At 34.4% G+C, this 20243-nt stretch overlaps 2 protein-coding genes and 1 long non-coding RNA gene across 16 annotated transcripts in view; 2 read left to right on the forward strand and 1 right to left on the reverse strand.

Moving 5' to 3' along the window:
- Nucleotides 1–392, reverse strand: part of LOC136040388 (uncharacterized) — a 67676-nt gene extending 67284 nt beyond the window's left edge. The window contains exon 1 of the long non-coding RNA XR_010620702.1: nt 126–392. This is a non-coding gene — a long non-coding RNA (uncharacterized LOC136040388). The remainder of the gene's footprint in view (nt 1–125) is intronic.
- LOC136040387 (E3 ubiquitin-protein ligase RNF34-like) overlaps nt 1–16742 on the forward strand; it is a 127000-nt gene extending 110258 nt beyond the window's left edge. For 7 of the 11 annotated variants that reach the window (XM_065724654.1, XM_065724649.1, XM_065724651.1 and 4 more), the window contains 3 exons: nt 7574–7671; nt 12975–13139; nt 15650–16742. In XM_065724654.1, coding sequence (XP_065580726.1) covers nt 7614–7671; nt 12975–13139; nt 15650–15825 — 399 coding nt within the window. In that variant the 5' untranslated portion in view covers nt 7574–7613 and the 3' untranslated portion in view covers nt 15826–16742. Of the gene's footprint in view, nt 1–7573; nt 7672–12974; nt 13140–15649 lie in introns of those variants that run through there. The other 4 variants (XR_010620700.1, XR_010620699.1, XR_010620701.1 and 1 more) reach the window with 3 other exon arrangements.
- LOC136040389 (BTB/POZ domain-containing protein 6-like) overlaps nt 1–20243 on the forward strand; it is a 396184-nt gene that overhangs the window by 289586 nt on the left and 86355 nt on the right. The gene's annotated exons all lie outside the window — the stretch shown is intronic.

Genomic DNA, 20243 nt, shown 5'->3' on the forward strand with positions numbered 1-20243 from the left:
GAAGTTATTTTTAGGTCCCTAACTATACCCCTTCCCCCTCTTCTATATAACGCAGCTTTTTGTGCATTTTGGTCAAATTTGATCCTATAGGCCTATTACTATTAAAAGTGTAAATCCTTGCTTACCTTAGAAAAATTCAACTTTTCACTGTTTTTTATGCTACTATGTTCCTTTTTCAATTCATCACTGATCAAAAAGCTATCCTTTAGCATTCAACACACAGAAAGATGAGAAAAATAGCGAAGCAAGTAGAATCTCATCAAATTGAGTGAAGTATCTTGGTAGTAAATAATCCAGATACCTAGAACTAAATCAATGAAAAATCTGTGTAATATTCTATTTTAAAATATTTTAACAGATTTTCAAATCTTATAGATGCTGAAGGACATGAATACAGAAAGCTTCTACTCTAACCAATAATACACATTGCCAGAGGGATCCAAATTTATACCCGTATTGCAACCCGTATTACAAAAAAATATAGGGGATACGCACTTCAATAAACCGTAAACGAGTGTCTGGGTTTATTCTTCTGTCAAAATGCAGTTTTTGCTGCTTGAAACTGATTTTGGCACACTCCCTCCCCCACGCATTACCCAACTTTTCTATGCAAAGTAAAACCTGATTTTACCCCTTCATAAGTTTGGCCTAATTATAAAGTTGGGATAAAAAGTCAAACTTTAGCATAAAGAATGAGGCATTGAGGACTGGGCAACCCTCCGCAAATACAGAACAATTTCTGTTTGTTTTCAGTTAAAATGTTATTCCTTACTTTCAGTTGGAAAGCTTGTTTTTACTTAGTTTCTGATCGTTTTTTAAGTAATACTAAAAAGTAAACCTTTCCTTCATGAAAAATTCCACCCACTCCCCCCACAGAAAATGCCTGAAAGTAAAGTTCTTCCTGCGAAGAATTCCATCCTCGCTGAAAATCCCCCAGGGAATTTTCTCAAGGGCAATTCCGCATGAAAAATTCTCCTTAGCATAACAACTTGGAAGACTTAATTTCTGATCGTTTTTCAAATTAAGTTGGAAATTCCCCTTCCCGGCAATAATTTTTCACAGAAATTCCGCCACTCCCAATAGATAGTTGCACCCGAGAAATATTCCCCCTTGGAGAATTTTTCCTGCGGAAAATTCCCCCATTGCGAATTTCTCCCACAGGAAAACCCTCGTAAAAATCGTAAAGGAATTTTTGCCAATTCCCCCACTTTTTCCAGGAAATTTTTTCTTGAAAGCACAAGTACCAATATTTTTTCCAGTCTTCACACAAAAATTATATGGTACAGTTCTGGCACTTACGCAGGGGGGGGCCTTCGGGTCCCCCCCCCCCCCCGAAATTTTGTGAAATGTTTAATTTCCCCATGGTTTCTTGGGATTTCTGGCAAAAGTAGGACGTCTATTAAGAATCTAGATACATGTGTGAAGCCTTTTTTGGGACTTTACAGCATGTAATTATCCGGTCAAGTAACTGCCCAATTATTAACCCGTTTTCTGCCTAACATTTTACCCTCTTTGTAGTAATTAGCGATTGTACTGTTTTTTTTTTTTTTTTTTTTTTTTTTTTTTCGTAAAGAGAGTTTGATTTCCACAACAAAGTAGAATTATCCTTGATATTAGGGCGTTTATCCCCCCCCCCTTTCAGGATAAAGTACAGCTTTTAATGGATCAATTTTGGAAACTATCATTTTTTATTGAAATCAACGTTTTCACAATAAAAGAACTACCCCCCCCCCAGCACCCATATTGCACTGTTAACCCTAAAATTTCCTTTCAGTAGGATATAATAGATTAACCTCTGGTTCTAAATCGCTATGAATATAACCTGAGCCTAAAACGTACTTTTGAGGCTTCAGTCTTCTTCCCCCCATCCGCTACAATACTACAGATTAAAGTTAATCTGTATTTTCCGATATACGTGCTTTTTGCATTTATTTAGTTACTAAATAAAAAGGGGCTACTTTGTATCTGCTGTTTCGAAGGTTTTGCCCCCCCCCACCCAAATAAAAATGTCTGCGTACGTGCCTGGTATAGTTTCTCCCCTATTATGCATAGTCCCAAAAGTACTTCTTTTAGTTGATAATAAAGCACTGAATCGGCTAAAAAGCAGTTTGATATTAGGTTGGCTAATATCAAACTTTATCTGATAGAAATTTTTGAGATTGTCATTTGTTGGCATAGAAACTTCAAAAAGAGCTTGTTCGACTGGAAATTCAAAGGGCTAGTGCTCTTTTCAATAGTTGGATGTGGTTTGAGGGCAACAAACACCCCTCCCATGTCCACCATTTCTTTGGGATTTTCTCGTGGAAGGGACTTCCCATAAAGGGATTTTTTTCACTGAGGGGAGAGGGGATTTCCAGCATGATTTGAAAAATGATCAGAAATTACTCGATGAATTTTTTTTACGAAAGTAAGTAGAAATTTCCGGGGTATTTTCAGCGAGTAGGGAATTGTCTGGGGGATTTATATAAGGGACATTTTCCAGGGAAATTCTTTTAAGGAGGTGAAGGTTAGTTCCCAGTATAATTTGAAAAACTATGAGTAATTCAATAACTTAAAACGCGGAGCTTGTCGGCATTTCATAAATTAGAATTTCATCTTATATTAAAGTACTGGCTTTCCTTTCCCTTGTCTAACTATTAATTGTGATTAAAAAAGAAGAAGAAAAGAACATGAAGAAGCAGCTTATCAGACCTTTGTCTAACTATTAAATGTTATTAAAATTGCACAGCTGAATTTCATACTGACTTTGTCAAGAAATAGTCCCCTTCCAATGTTAGTATGTTGCGCTTAGAAACACTCTTCTTTAAAGAGGTGCAGGAAAGCCGTCATAAAGATGGATAAGTTCTTGTGACGATAATGCGGAAATTTTGAAAAAATATTTATTTATGGTTGACAATTTCTATTAGTCTAAGTCTAAGTCTGGGACTATAAATGGTCTGCGGCTACGTTCTAAACGTTTTTTTGCTAAAGTGTTAAGAAAACATAAGGTTAATCTTATTGAGAAAAACGCTCATAAAATTGCAGAGAACCCTTCGAAGCTCTGGAAAAAATTTGAACGCCCTTGTGAACACATTAGTGCAAATAATATTCCTGAGCCGGAGTGGATAAATTATTATAAGCATGAGTTTTCTTCTCCCGATCCTGCTCTTGAGTCAAAATTTGAAAAAGAATTACGTGCTTGTCTGAAGAAACACGAACCTTTGACATTTATAATTAAGCCAAGTGATGTATCGTTTTATTGTCAAACACTAAAGAAAAGAAATTCCGCGGGAGTTGCTGGAATTACTGCCAGACATTTTGATTATGCAAGTGCTCTTCTTTTTAATCATTTATCTCTACTTTTTCAAATGTCTATTGAAAACGGAGTTGTTCCTTATCAATTTACAGTTGGTCAAATAACCCCTATCCCGAAAAAAGGCAAAAAGGATTTTACTTCGTGTGATTCGTTCCGACCTATAACAGTTTCTTGTTCTATTTTTAAATTGTTTGAGTCAGTTATTTTCGATGAAATTGTTTCTAAATGGTATGTCCCACCCCACCAGTTTGGTTACCAAAAAGGTATTGGCCGGGAGCATGCCCTTTTTGCTTTAATGAATGTTCTTGCTCATGCAAAAAGAAGTAGATCCCATATTATCATTTGTGCTTTAGATGTTGCTCGTGCTTTCGACTCTTGCATTTTATGCTTTCGACTCTTGCAAATTTATAATAGCCTAGTTGTACCCCATCTCCTTTCTCTTTGTCCGGTTTGGCAGTTTTTTAGTGAACCTCAGAAACTATCTGTTCGTAGAGTATATTTTCGTTATGCTAAATTCCTTCTCAGTTACCCTCCTTGGACTAGAAATAGTTACTTAGTGAACAAATTCCGCCTAGTTTCTCCTACATCTATTATTGATAAAAGACTTAATGATTTTCTTTCTTCTATGTCGATAGTGTCTCACCCATGGTCAGCATTACTTATTTAATTGTTTGATTGTGTTGATTTGTATTTATTCGTACCTTTTTTTCTCTTATTACTCCATCTTAAGGGCGTTCTGCCCTCTTTTTGTAGATGGGTTATAAATAAATTGATTGATTGATTGATTGATTGATTCATCACCAATGAAAGTGTAACTGCAATGCTAAACCTTCGAAAAATTGCCCACAATGCGAAAAATCAAACGTTTGAAATAGGAATTACTATGCAGAAAAAATGTTTAGTGATGTTTATTTGTTTTATTTTTGCAGGTATATACTACTTTAGTATTTAGGCTAAATAGAATAGATTGTATTTCAAGATTTATAGCTCAAGCTATACACATGTACATCATACCAACTGACTTTTTTGTTCAGAGCCCCGCCCTAGACTTTACATACTTGTCGTCCTGTAAGGGATGGGTGAGGATAAAATACTTTTTCTGCAAAGGGATGGCTTAACATTGAGAAACTGCAGTTTCTCATTACTGAATGGTGAAAATACAGTTTGAGAAAACGTTACTTATAGCAATGAAGTGGTAAATTTAAGAGAAGTATCCTTCCCTCTCGTTCTACAGTATCCTCATGTGACAATTAGTGTCCTAAATTCTGCAAAAGAACCTCGAATTGTTCTGGGTACCCAGCTAACTGACCGTATTTCAAACAGTAGGTTGTACGAAAAGTGTGGTTCAATCCCGCTTTCTGGGGCTATAATGAAAGAAAGGTTGAGATGGCTAGGCCACGTTCTACGGATGAAGGATGACAGATTACCGAAGATTGTCCTTTTTGGCCAACCGTCTGGGGCTACACGGAAAGCAGGTCGTCCTTGTCTGGGTTGGGAGGATGTCATAAATAAAGATTTAAAGGAAATGGGAACTTCCTGGGAGGGTGTAAAGAGGGAGGCTTTAAAAAGATTAGGTTGGAGGACGAGCGTGCGTAGCTGTATTGGCCTCAGGCGGCTTGGTGCTGCAGTGAGTTATTAGTAGTAGTAGTAGTAGTATAGGAAATAAAGTAGGTCATAACTACGATCATAACTATGGTCTGATGTTTGGGAAGATGATTTTTTTCACCTGATACATGGATGTCAGGAGTGGAGTTATTTGGGAGAGTTTTTTTAAGAGGGTAGAATTTGGAGAGAATTGGTAGGTAAAAGTAATGGGGACAAAGAATTTAAAGGAATTTAGGGAACTGGAAAAGTTCTAGCCTAGGAAGATAGCTACAGCACATCAGGATATTTTTTTAGTCCTAGTAGCTGCAGGAGTCTAGCTGCCTAGCAGATATATATATATATATATATATATATATATATATATATATATATATATATATATATATATATATATATATATATATATGTTTTTGACTACGTAAAACTTGCGAATATACGACATTCTTCGCTGTCCCATTGTCTGTTCATATAAATAGATTGTCAGGTTTACCGACTCTTGAACATACAACATATAATTGTCCATGGGAAAAACAATCCGTATTCAGATCTATACCTCATTATTCTAATCGTCAATTATATTCCCTGAGTCACGGTCGTCATTTGTGTCCTGGTGTCCCGGTCTGTAGTGTCATCTTATAATGACGTTATTATTGCCCTCGAGCTTTGTTGATGGTGATTACTAATCGAACATTCCCTGTGTCCCGGTCGTCATTTATATATCCCCCCTGTGCCCCGGCGTCCCCGTTGTAGTTGTGTCCCTGTGTCCTGGTCGTCATTTATATTCCCTGTGTCCCGGTGTCCCAGTCTGTAATTTCTCTTTGAGCGTCCCGGTCGTCATTTATATTCCCTGTGTCCCGGTCGTCATTTGTGTCCCGGTGTCCCGGTCTGTAATTTCGTCAGTCGACAAACAACTTCATGACGACATACAGCTCAATCCTTATAATAACGTCAGTCAACAAACATGACGTCAGTCGACACACAAACATGAAGTCAGTCAATAGACACACAAACAAACAACTTATTTATATATATATATATATATATATATATATATATATATATATATATATATATATATATATATATATATATATATATATACTAGCTGTTGGGGTGGCACTTCGCGCCACCCCAACACCTAGTTGGTGGGGGCGCTTCGCGCCCCCCCCAAGCCCCCCCGCGCGCGTAAGTCGTTACGCGCCATAACAGTTACGCGCCATTGTAGTTGTTTCCCTATGTCCCACCTGTGAAAATAGATATATATATATATATATATATATATATATATATATATATATGGTTTTAACTACGTAAAACTTGCGAATATACAACATTCTTTGCTGTCCCATTGTCTTTGCATATAAATAGATTGTCAGGTTTACCGACTCTTGAACGTGCAACATATAATGGTCCATTGGAAAACAATCTGTATTCAGATCTATACCTCATGATTCTAATGATTGCCCTTGAGCTTTGTTGATGGTGATTGCTAATCGACCATTCCCTGTCCCGGTGTCCCGGTCGTCATTTATATCCCCCTGTTTCCCCCGGTGTCCCCGTTGTAGTTGTGTCCCTGTGTCCCGGTCGTCATTTATATTCCTTGTGTCCCGGTCGTCATTTGTATCCCGGTGTCCCGGTCTGTATATACATTCGTTTTTTAGTTTTGTTTTTCTCCTTTATTTTTTTCCTTTTTTTTCTTTTTTAGTTTATTTAGATTTTTAGATTTTTTAGTTTTTGTATTAGTTTTTAGTTTTTTTTTTCTTTTTAGTGTTTTTGTAGTTTTTACCTTCTTTTTAGTTTTGTTAGTTTTTTTTTTACTTATGTCCTGGTCGTCATTTATACTCCCTGTGTCCCGGTGGTTTTTTCTTTTTAGTTTTTTATTGGTTTTTACCTTTATTTTAGCTTATTTTTCAGTTTTTTCCTTTTTTTTAGTTTTTTTTTATTTTTTATTTTTTTTAGTTTTTTACCTTTTTTTAGTTTTTTTTAGTTTTTTTAGTTTTTTAGCTTTTTTACTTTTTTTTATTAGTTTTTAGTTTTTTTTGTAATTTTTGTCTTTTTTTTAGTTTTTCAGTTTTTTTTTAGTTTTTTATTGGTTTTTACCTTTATTTTAGCTTATTTTTCAGTTTTTTCCTTTTTTTTTTTAGTTTTTTTTAGTTTTTACTTTTTAGTTTTTTACCTTTTTTTTAGTTTTTTTAGTTTTTTTAGTTTTTTAGCTTTTTTATTTTTTTATTAGTTTTTAGTTTTTTTTTTGTAGTTTTTGCCTTTTTTTAGTTTTTTTAGTTTTTTAGTTTTTTTATTAGTTTTTAGTTTTTTTTGTAGTTTTTGCCTTTTTTTTAGTTTTTTTAGTTTTTTAGCTTTTTTATTTTTTTATTAGTTTTTAGTTTTTTTGGTAGTTTTTGCCTTTTTTTAGTTTTTTCAGTTTTGACGTCACCTGATCCAGTTTTTTCAGGTGACGTCACCTGATCCAGAGATCCACACACAGACAACTTATTTATATATATATATATATATATATATATATATATATATATATATATATATATATATATATATATATACCCCTTTTCTTCTATTTGTAAGAGCGTGCAGGAATAAATAATTGTTATTATCATTATTTTTTATTTTTGTAACTATTGTTTAGATTTTTTCTTATGATTTTTTTTCTGTTTTTAGGGATGACCCAGGTGATATCAGAGATTCGTTTATTATCAGAATGTCAAGTTCCTCAAGTTCTGATGAAAGTTCCTCAAGTTCGGATGAAGATGAAGAAGGTAACCATTTATAGGTTAAAATAGACTCCAAAACCCGTTTTTATGGCACTTGGAATTAACCAAGTTAATTCGGAAAAAAATAGAAAAAATGTAGGATTTTTAACTTACGAACGGTTGATCAGATCTTAATGAAATTTGATGTTTGGAAGGATGTCGTGTCTCAGAGCTGATTTTAAGTCCTGACCGGATTTAGTGACATTGGTAGAGGGGGGCTGGAGGGGGAAAATCTTGGTAAGCACTTAGAGTGGAGGGATCGGGATGAAACTTGGTGGGAAAAATAAGCACAAGTCCTAGATACATGATTGACATAACCGGAACAGATCCGCTCTCTTTGGGGTAGTCGGGGGGGGGGGTTAATTCTGAAGAATTAGAGAAAATTTGGCATTTTTAACTTACGAACGAGTGATCGGATCTCAATGAAATTGGATATTTAGATCCCGACTGGACCTGGTGACATTGGGGGGAGTTTGGGGGGAAACCTAAAATCATGGAAAACACTTAGATTGGAGGAATCGGGTTGAAACTTGGTGGGAAAAATAAGCAGAAGTCTTAGATATGTGATTGACATAATTGGAACGGATACGCTCTATTGGGGGGGGGGGTAATTCTGAAAAATTAGAAAAAATGAGGTATTTTTAAAATACGAAGGAGCGATTCGGCACTCTTAACTTAGATCACTTATTTTAAATCTCAACCGGATCTAGGGTCATTGGGGGGGGGGGGGGGCAGTTGGGGTTGACCAAAAATCTTGGAAAATACTTAAAGCGGAGAGATCAGGATGGAACTGGATGAAAATAATAAAAACCTGTTTAAGATACGGGACTGACATAACCGGACCAGATCTGCTCTCTTTGGTGGAGTTGGGGGGGGGGGGGTAATTCGGGGGGTAATGTTGTCAAGAGTTATGAATCATCACAGCTGAATGATCCCTAGCTCCGTGAAAAAGAGTGTTAATTGTAGCCGTACTTGCAGTACAAACCAAAGATCTTTATTTTTCTTTTTGATATTTATTCTTGTTCTTGTCCAAACGTGGCTATTAAATATTAAGTCTCTTAAAAAATCTTTTGGATTTGTGTAATTTTATTTTTTATTCTGGGTCCTATTAATCAAGTAACTAAACTTCTTTTCTTACTTTTATGAGTCTCAATGAGTTAAAAACACCCCGAATGCTAATTGCGGTCCTTCCTTGAGGAAATATCAAGAAAGTTCGTTGAAGACGCCTTGTTTTCTTACCGGCGAAATATTCACGTCGTTTTAGTTTTATCTTTTCTTTCTACTGGCCTTAGTCCCGGTAAACGGGCCAGGGAAGGCTAGTTGTCTTTTGATCACTTTTGAGTTTTAAATGGTCCAGAAAAACTTCTAATTTAATGTTGTATGTGCCGCCCCTGAAGTTAATACGACCACCTCTTCAATGAACATTATATTGGCAAATTCTTAAACATACATATTGGTAAACTCTAATAAATATTAGATTGGCAACTATTATAACTTATACCCATGCCCGGAGAGCTGTGGGAGGGAGGGGGTTTGTCATCTTCCGAAATGTAATTACTGGACATTTCAACTACTCCGAACAAAATGGCTATCTTAAATTTTGATTGGATTTGTTTGGGGAAATGATTGTTGTGGGGGTGGGTTGGTTGGCCTCTAATAACGTTTGACTCTTAAAAAGGACACAAGAACTTTTGATTTCCAACCAAATGAGCCCCTTTTGAAGTCACAAAGATAACGCCTTCTTTTTGAAGTGCCCTGGTCTAAAAAATAATAATACTAATAAATAATACACAATGCCCATACCGCTCTTTACTTAGACAGCTGTATTTTGCTGCATATGATTTGATGCCTGCTGCTATCAAAAATCGCACAAATCTATGTGAAACTGTTTTTCATTAAAAACTGATTTCCAGAATCTATTCTAATTTGTTCAGATATATATATATATATATATATATATATATATATATATATATATATATATATATATATATATATATATATATATATATATATATATATATATATATATGGTTTTGTAAATTTCCACTTCAGCTACTGAAACAACTTGATTAGATTTTAACTATCGTTGGAGAAGGGCTGGAAGACTATGAGTTGAAACTTGAGTGTTTGGGGAGAGTTCGAAGGGGATGCCTTGTGATGACTTCTGACAACTTATGATTTTTTCAAGCTCTCATTGAAAATATGTTTACTAATACTTAGAAATAATGCATATATTCTTGGAATATCTTCAAATGCTAAACGAGAATTTGATTTTGGAATTTTGCTCAATTTTGAACCGCATAGAAGTTCTAGGTGTGTGAGTTTGAGGTCATAAGGTTTTCGCCTAAATTTTTTGCAATCAAGGCATCAAAATAAGGTTTTATTGACAGAGAAGGGGAAATTTAGACTATATCAATTTCGGAGATAATGAGAAGAATGATCAGAGTGAAAAAGACAAGTTTACTTAATAACAAACTTCTGAAAGTGAATGGAAAAGTGGATCAACAGAAATAGTCATAGCACATGAACAATACGTAAATCAAGGGAACACGATCACTCTTAGACTGAACTAGGAAAACCTCCTCATAAGAATACTAATGGCATCTTGGATGATGAATGATAGACCTTGGAACTCTATGTAAAAAAAATGCAAATGGTTTTTTTGTTTAGCGTTATCTGCCCGACCAACGACCAAATCCACAGACTCTAAATACAAACAGCGTTGACTACTCTGGAGTGCGGCTTCTTACAATCTGCCCATAATTGTAGCCAGAATTTTACTAAATCACATGCGGCCAGGAGATTAGGATTATTCTGCCAGTTACGCACTTCCGTGCCGTGGCGAATTTTGCGGACAGAAACTACAGTTTTCTTAGCTGTAAGGATAGCATGCGTTATCTCAGAACAGTAGATGTTTAGTAGGAGGGTTTTTTCCAAGTCTACTGTCATGTTCGGACAACAGAGAAGTCCGAAGGGAATTCGGATCTTCGACAGTATATAGTCACATGAACTCTGGTAGGAATGGATGTTAGCAGCTTCCCAGTTGAGGCTGAACAACCATTTAGGTGAGGAATTTGTGGATGAAGTTTTCTGCAAGGGCTTTATTTGAAAAGAATTACAGATTAGCATGTGGTTGGATATAGAGTAATCAAGAAGAACCGTACTGTTAGAGGTGGATTTAATTATAAAAGGACAATAGAAATAGTCCAACTGAGACACGGAGCCAGATTGATGGATGTACGTAAAATTGGGATCATTTCCAACATAGGTAAGATTTGGACAAGCATGGAGTAAGATCTGAGATCTATTGTTTTCAGGGTCAGACAGTTCACAGTTAAAGTCACCAAACAGGAGACAACTTAGGCATTCATCTTCATATTTTGATACTAACTAGGCAATAGATGTACATGTGAGAGAGAACTTCCTCTCAGATATATCATTACGGTAGTTAGCAGAAAATAAACTACGAATATGACCACATTCGAAACTTTAACCGCAAGGAAACTGTCAGATTTAGCATCTAGATTACCAAGTAGCTCTTTCCGTATCATCAGGGCCAAACCACCTGAAGGCCTACCACGAGTGGACTTAGCAGGGTCGAGCTTAGGCTCGACTTCAGGGTTATTCCCGGTTGTGCATGACATAATAGATTCAACACCACTTTTATCCTTTGTGACTACTTTCCAAGCGTCTCTACTGGGACCAAGCTCGAATATATTCCCACTAGATTCTCCACATACATGCTCCAGATAAGCCTTACGGGAGTCTGGCTTTTTAAGGTCTAAGGGGGGCATCTTGAGAATAACTGCATAGGAAGGCTTGGACGGTGAAAATATCTCCGTTTATTCCGGCACATCGTGACGCATTAATAATTTCTATTCTCTATTACTCTATTATTCTCTATTACCAGGCAACGTCATTTTTACCTGATGTTGTGTTAGTTGAATTATGTATTTTTATGGAATCATCAGTCGCCTTTTTCAGGGAGTACTTTTCTAAGTACTTCACAAATTCTCACAAATTGTTTCTTCGAGTACTCAAAGTGGGATGTTCTCTCTTATAGATAGTCTTCGTTTCTTTGCGTTTGCCTTGTAACTCAGAAAAGGGCAGTACTAGTCGAGGTGGGTCATCCAGAGGTGGGGCAGGGTGTGTGCCTCCGGCAAGCAAATATTGGCGTCACATCAAGTTTGCCAACTTAAATGTTGTACTGGTGTCGGTGGGGGCTACAGTTCAGAATTTTAGGTGCTTAGGAAAGACCTAATGAAAGACTTGTCGAAAAGGTTCTCTATCTGAATGGTATAGTACTTTTGAACGGAGTATCATGCTCAGTTTTCTTACATAAGAGAGCTGAACTCGATCGTGGTTTTTACCCATAAGAGATGTTTGTTGTTTGGTGAGAGACTTTGTTTGTCAACTCTGTTGATGAAATTGACTTCAAAGATGAAGTCAGAATGTCGACGTAAGATGACATCCTGATCCATTGACATATACCTTTCTTTTTTATCTTAGATGCATTTCAAATTACCACATAGGTTTCTGTCCGTGTTTCTACCTCCAGAATATCTATTTGTAAAGAAAGGAAAGCCAGAATCGGGTCTCCGTGGTTATGGACAGTTGCAGGGACCGCGCTAATATCAGCCACATCGTACAAAGGACTTACTACTCTATCCCTTATATTCCGTGATGTTAACTAGGGAAGGCTTTTATCAATGACATTTTTTGCAGAAACATAAAATCAAAATAGTTTACAATAGCAGTCAAACCTTTGATGTATCTCCTATGCCAAATAGACCGTTGAAATTATCTGTAATTTAAATCCATCCACCACCCATTTACTTCTTCATGCGTGTGTCCCTGCATGTTTCCAAAGAGGGTGGTATATCATCCACTCAGTTTTCATCCAAAATTTTCATGATGATGGAATCCTGCCTCACTCTATACTTTTCTCTTGAATCTTCAGTTTCCTTTAAGTCTTTTCGTATAACCGTTTCCCATACTACTTGCATATGACGTGTTTTTGGTTTGGACCTAGTTGGGCGGCCAAAGAGAACAATCTTTGGTAACCTATCATCCTTCATTTGTAAAACGTGACCTAGCACTCTAAAATTTTCTTTTATTTTATTACATAATTTTATTATAGCTCTGGCAAGTAGGACCGAACCGCATTTTCGTAACGCTTATTGTTGATTAATGAAAAATATTTAATATTTACTAATCTAAATCTTAGGTCTAAATGATTAATTTGTATCAACACTTCACAGCCTTAAAATTAATTTTATTAGTAATCTTTTATGAATTATTTCAAGAATTGACGCAGTTTAACTCCAATCCTGGTACCTCATCCAACCCGTCCAACCCCATCCAACCTGGTAACTCCAATCCTGGTACCTCATCCAACCCGTCCAACGCCATCCAACCTGGTAACGTTCGACTGTGGAATGAAATTCGATTGCCAGATGAAATTGCCAAAGGTACTTTTTTACAAATTTATTTTTTTGATCTCGCGTGAAAGACAGAGAATAAATCGTCAATGTGTTTTAAGTACACCCCATATGATAAAGGAGTGAATGAACCGAAATTGTTACACGGAAGTAATTAATATTTTTTTCCAGTGTAAATATCTTTTTTTTGGAATACAACACTTTAGTTTATCTGCTGATGACAGTCACTGTATATATGGTCGAAATATCCAGAACTTTTTGTACCTGTTTCACTGTCTAATAAAAGTACTTATTCCTTTCTGAACTTTTATTTGTTCATGATAAGGGATTGAACGAGTGACTAATTTATTCAATCACATTCCAAGACAATAGGCATGAAAAGAGAATGAATGCCACATGAAACTAAAATACGTTGTTAAAATCAATGAACATGAAAATTTCGGTTTCAAATGAAAAGAACTCTCTTCTCCGCTAATCTAAAAGCATCTCGAAGGTAGAATCCATTTAAACATTGTGGTTTCTGGTCGATAATTTAGAGATTTAATTTTAAAAACTGAAATAGTAAAAAAAAAACAAATTTACTGGATGCTAAAATGTTATTATTACATTAACAGGGAATTGCAAAACAAAGAAGGTGAAAGAAACGACCTATTACCCAAGGGCGCAAACATCAATCGATTTCTTCTCTTTAGTATAGTGAACAAAGATGTACTCCTGTACATATGAACTCGTATTTCTAACAGATTCAACTTGATGTAATAACATACGTTATGATGTTATGTGTCGTAATTAGTCAAAAAGCACACAATTGCGTGCCAGGATGGTATGTTCAAGGGATGAAACATTTCCCCATGTGTGATGAAAAACATCCAACAAATGTAGCTAGTGAAAATTTGATCATAGAGAATTTCCTTTTCTTACCATTGTAAAAACTGAGCTTTAGTTACATCTTTAATTTATTACAGATAAGCTTTAATCAATTTAGTTGTTTATCTAGTGAACCATTCTTAGCAGCTTCAGTGTAAGATCTGTAATAGCTTGTAAAAATAATTTGTAAACATTTGAGCAGTCCTATCCTAAAAATTTGGTTTGTTCTTTGCTGAAGTTTTACTCATTCAAGGCCATCAACAATTCTTTGAAATACGTCTTAACTGCCAAATAATGTATATCTTTGACTTATTTTGGTCAAGATGTTGCCGTTCTTATTTTTTCACGCAACTGTTGATATGAATATCTTTTAGGTATCGTTGTATTCATTTTGTGGCTGCTGCCGGCTGAAACATGGCCACATATATATCCTGGGGGTCTGAAGACCCTCCTCCTTTTAGAAGTATTATGTAAAAAAAATTATTTTAAATGTTACTGGAGATTGGGTATTTTGATAAATTCGCTTGTCTATTTTGAATTTTTTGGAAATATCAGTGGGGAAACATCAATTTGTTCTTTAAAATCGTGTCTTTGAGTAATTTATGCAACCTAAAAGACTTCTTTTCTTGCTTTTTTTTTTCTTGAAAAATCTGTGTAAAATTATTTAGCCTTCCTTCTCAACAAAAAGTAATGTTCGAGATAGATTTTACATTGCTTAAAGTCAAATTCACAAGTTTAATTAGCTACAGATTAATGTGTAGACAGAACCAATATCTACGAATCATAATTTGCTTCCTCTTTCATAAATAGTTCTTATTTTTTCAAAGTGGTGGTGGCTACGCATTGCTGTCTAGCTGAGGATGCATGTGATCGGTTTTAATCAGAGACATGCTTTCTGGCATTGACTTCGGAATTGTGAATTTTCACTGACAAATTTTCGTTTTCAGATGTAATATAATTTAGTTAGTGGAAACAGATGTTAACTTGGATGGCAAATTTTTATTAACTTTTCAGTTACTAATTAGAAACTATTTGTATAAGAGAAACATTTTTAAATGGTGCGGAGTTCCAATAGATCTTTTTTATGCAGATTGTTTTGGGTGGAACACTGAACTTCAAAACGTTCATATTTTAATCAGTATCAAAAGACAAATCTTGTTCATAGCTTAGAGAATCAAAAAGTTTAATCATCTTGAAAATCAGTTGTTTTTCTAGTAAAGTCTTAAAACTTTAGCCTTTACAGACATCCTCTTTCGTTAACCTAGAGGGCTCAAGTTTCATAATTTGTCATTATCAAAGAGAAGCAATGAGCAAGTAACCCAAATCATTATCTGCGAGTAACTGTGAAGTATATTTTTCCACAGGGGCCTGGTTGGCTGTGTTGGTCTGATAGGATAGATTATTGAAACTAGATATTGTAAAAATCTAAAGAAAATACGACATCAAGAAACATGTTCATGCAAAACATTTTATTCGGAGTAGACTGTGTTGGTTTTTCTCTTTTTTAAGATTTTCGGTTTCATAATTACTTTGATTACCACAGACATGAAATGTGTAATTTGAAACAAAAACTACGGTAGTATGTGACAATACTGTTTGTACATCATTTTATTATATTTAATCATTTAAATCATTCAAATCATACATTGAAATGTACATTTAAACCATTTTAGGTGCTGACAATTTACCTGATGAAGAACTGTGTCAAATCTGCGTCAATGCCCCTTTGAATTGTGTTATTCTAGAATGTGGACATATGGTGTCATGTGTTGAGTGTGCTCAAAGGTTGGCTAAGTGCCCGATATGCAGACAGTTTGTTGACCGAGTTGTTTGCACCTATAAGGCTTGATATCGCTCATTCTTTTTCTATGCGTTCTTGTGATTTAGTGTACTGTAGGTTTTAATACTTTTGTATTCTGTTTGTCAGGGTGTAATCGGAATTATTGGATTCTTTATGTTTTCAAGATGTTTTCTGATTCAAAATTCTTCTGTCAAAATATTATTTTTTTCCAACAAACGTACTTTATTTTGTCCTAGCTGTGATTACTTATATCTTCGATTGTCCCAATTAATTTTAATATTTTTTACGCTAACAAGAAAAATAAGTCAAATTTGTGTACCAATATTTTCTCTTTTTACGTTTCAAACCGGTGTATTTTGTCCAAATAAATATGTAAGAAATTTTGTTTGTATACCTTTATAATTAATGAATAAGTAAGCCTTTTGTAGACTGTATCTTTCGGGTTATTTTAATTTGGATATTAAAGATGATATAGATTTAACCGTCCAAGAGCTGAGCGCTACCTACATATTTCTATATTTTACATTTCTTTTTGTAAATGTGGTCTTTCGTTTTAGGAGTTAAATTCTTATTTGGAATTTCAAAGATGAAAATTTTTATAGCAAAGTGTCACAGGACACCCTCTTCAAATTTGTAAAAGATTGATTTTCGTTTTTTTTTTATTGTATTGAGTTTTATCGTTCCAAGTCGAAGTTTCTGTAGTTCAATATTTATTTATTTGTTGAAATAAAAAGCTGTAATGACTAATTAAAGGAATATTTCAAAATTAATGTTTGAACAATTTTTTTCTTGTTTCCTGAAACTTTTGACTTGAATATCTCTTTCAATTATCTTAAAAAGGGCATCTTTTAGAATGTCATGCTTTATATTAAGTGTTTGAACAAGAAATGTGTAGCACTGCCTTTATTTTTGGTTGTCTTGATATGTTTTGATTGGAAACAAAATAAATAAAATCTGTACAAGAACTGTTTGCTGAGAATTGTAACTCGTTATATTAATAATTCTTTTAGAGAGAATTCGTATTTTTCACACGGTGGCAGTATTGAACCTTTGGTGACGTCGTGACACTAAGAAAAGGCTCAAATTGTCTTCAGTTATAAGACAATGAGAATCCATATATATAGAAGATTATGCAACAGGAAAAATTTTGTCGATAACTTCTGTTTCCCCGCTTTTATAGCCAACACATAGAAATCATCGGGTTGTGACTTAGGCATTGTGCATGATATTAATGCAGTGAAGGGCTCAATGCACTTAAAGATAACTACGTAGGTACATTTTATACAAAACTTTGTTATTCAAACACATTTTTGGGGGGTGTCGTGTCAGAGAGAGTTGGCAATGGTTACCTTCTCACGATTCGTCAACAATATAACGGTACCAGATGAGAGAAAGGGGAGAAATAAAGTGAACAATAAAGTTCTTAGTTTTTCTATAAAATTTTTAGAGTGGTTTTTCATTTTGTCTTCAATGGGTTTGGGGAAACCAAAATGAAAGACCAAATTTTTTTCCTAAATGAAGATTCAAGTAAAAAAAAAACATCTACTGTAATTTTCCTCGTATCGCAGTCTATACAATAAACTTAAGTAGCATAATAAACTTTTATCAAAAATATTTAAAAAATATTCGTTTGGAATGAACAATTTTTTCTTTTTATTCAGAAATTATTAGAAAAACAAACTTATAAAAATCCCTGAAATTGTGATTATTATTAGAGATTTTTCGTCACAGAAAGCGTAGCATTGGATAAAGTCACGGTGATTAGCCTCAAGTAGAAATTTTACCATTAAAATTGGTTGAAGTCTGAATAAAACTATTTTATTTTTTTTGGAATTCATTCAAAGAATCTACCAAAGGAAACATCTTACATATACATAGAGAAAAACAAGTTGAGGGATAACATAGAGTTTTGTCTGTGTGATTATTAGGGTATTAACCATTTACATTTATTGAGATAAAAGATATTTTCAGTTCGTGTTTCGAAGAATGAGTTTATGCTTTAGATTAGATTGCACATTTGACCTAATCTGGAATGTCACTTACGAAGTGATGGTGTAGTAGAAGGTTTTCAATTTAAGCAGATGATAAGCAGAATACCTCAGACCGTACCAACTGGTAAAATATGCCAATCGCTACATATAGAGTAAGAATTTTGTAGTTCAGTTTTTAACATTTATGCTCAGTTTATTTCTTTTGCAAAATATATTTGTCTTCTTTTTTTATTTAAATGAATTTACGATACAAACTTGAACATCCATTGATAATCCTATCAAATTGTAACAGTATCGAGTAATTTGTAGTAAGTCCTGCTATGAGTTCACGATCAGTTAGTCCAAGTTCAAAATAATAGCATTTAGTTTTAGAAAATAGAAATCTAAAATGGTTTCTGAAAATACATGACTGTTCATTCATACGAAGTTTGCCACATATCTGCTTTTATATCACAAGTTTACGTAGCTAACCTTCAGAGTGACTGAAGACCCTTAAATGTGAAAAACATTTAAGCATGTATTGTGATCAGTAATATACGGGTATATTTATATACATGGATATGCATAGTTTTGTGGACTATGTTTATGTTTAAGGACGATTTTTATATCCTGATGGCCTTGAAAACTATTGTAGCCTTAGGGTTATCATGCATTCTTTCATTGTATAATTATTTATCAATAGCGTACAGATTATTGGGGTTACTCGTCCTTTTTCTAAGATAATTTTAATATTTGTTCACTAATAGCTTCCGAGCATATCTTAAATCATGGATTTTGCCTATGTAAACTAAGTATTAGCTTTTTAGAGTTTTGGTTTCTCTTTGCAAGTTTTTACTTTTTTTAGTTTGTTACGGCGAACTATTTGATCTATTGTTCTCTTAAATGTAAGGGATATTGCAATCCCCCCCCCTGATTCTAAGTTTTAAATTTGATTTTAGTATCTATAAAACTATGCTGAAATAATGATGATCATCCCTGAAAAAGTATTGCCTTTAAAGTGGCAAATTAAACTCACTAGGTGTTTTCCAGGGACTCTGAAATATAGTTGTAATAAGAGGGTAGCTTTCACAGACAGCAGTAGCCTATCATTACAGTCTTAGTCTAAAAATATTCCTCAGAATGGAAAGAGATCAGGTGGAAATTCTCACCCCACCTTTATATATATATTTATCTGAAGTCTCACTGAAATTTAGATAATTTAGGCCTAAATATATACTTTTTTGGATTTTAAAATCTCCTCCCCCACCCAGAGAAATATACACTTACCGTCTTCCTTAATGGTTGTATAGAATAGTTGTAATGGTTGTATCCCTGTATAGAACTCTATGAAGCTTCTAATTGATATACTCAGTCAAACGAAGTTCTAAAGGAGGCCCTAGACGGTCAGTCATTTTGATGAAAAAGCCTCCGCCGATTGATTGACTTAAGTGTGATTGACCGTCTAGGAACCTGTTGTTGCTTAAATCAAACGTTGATGGTGATTGATAGTTTGAATGACTCAAACGATTGACGAGGTGGATTGACCGTCCAGGCCAGTTATGTTCAAGCATTGCATCAAAAAGTGCCAACAATCATAGAAGACTAGTGATGGGAGATAATTTGATCAAATGATATATCGATGTTTTCTGTATCGATATTCGATATATCGATTTCGGTATTTCTGATCAGTTTTTTTGTTGAGATTTTCTCTTGGCATTACCAAAGTTCAAAAAAAAATTTATTAATGCTTATTTTGCCCAATTTTTTCTAAGACTTTGATTAATATAAAATCAAACATACATGAATGACAAGCATAATTGAATACCGTAGAAATCCAGATTTGAAATTACTCGGGTTCAGCACAAAAAAAGATAACCAATGGCTACTTTTGGCTATTCAAAATCAGATACATGTCAATATTTTCCCCTGGGAATTGGTTCTACTTTTCAGTGATTAAATAAATAAAAACTAAATCTTTTTAAATGAAAGTAAGGCTCAGTATTCAAGCTTAAAACCAACAGAAATTATGGCGTATATGAGAGTTTCGCCTCTCATATATGTTTTTTGAGTGTTTGAAAAAAGCTTACTTTAATTAAATGACTCTCGTGCTTCAGGAGCTTTTTTTCAAAAAATTAAAAAGGACAAAAAGCTGAACTTTAGCATATAGAGTGAGGCATTGAGGAAGGCCTCACTCTATATTTTTCAATTTAAGTTTCATTATTGTTCCTAGGTTTGTTGAAAAAGAAAACTTTTTTTCAAATTTAATTTCTGATAGTTTTCAAATGATGACAGAAAATCTGCTTCTGTCTTATCTACCCCCCCCCCCATGAAAATTCCTCCATGGAAAATTCTGCCTCCGTAAAATCTCCCTCCCGCACGATAAATCCAACCCTGCTGAAACTTCTTTCCAGAAATTTTATTTTGGTCCATTTCGCCAAGAAAATTATCCTTTGGCCTAGTTTCATTTTTTTAAAAAAGGACTTGGTTTTAATTTAA

Source organism: Artemia franciscana, chromosome 20 (genome assembly GCF_032884065.1).
Source record: "Artemia franciscana chromosome 20, ASM3288406v1, whole genome shotgun sequence".
NCBI classification, from domain to species: Eukaryota; Metazoa; Arthropoda; class Branchiopoda; order Anostraca; family Artemiidae; genus Artemia; species Artemia franciscana.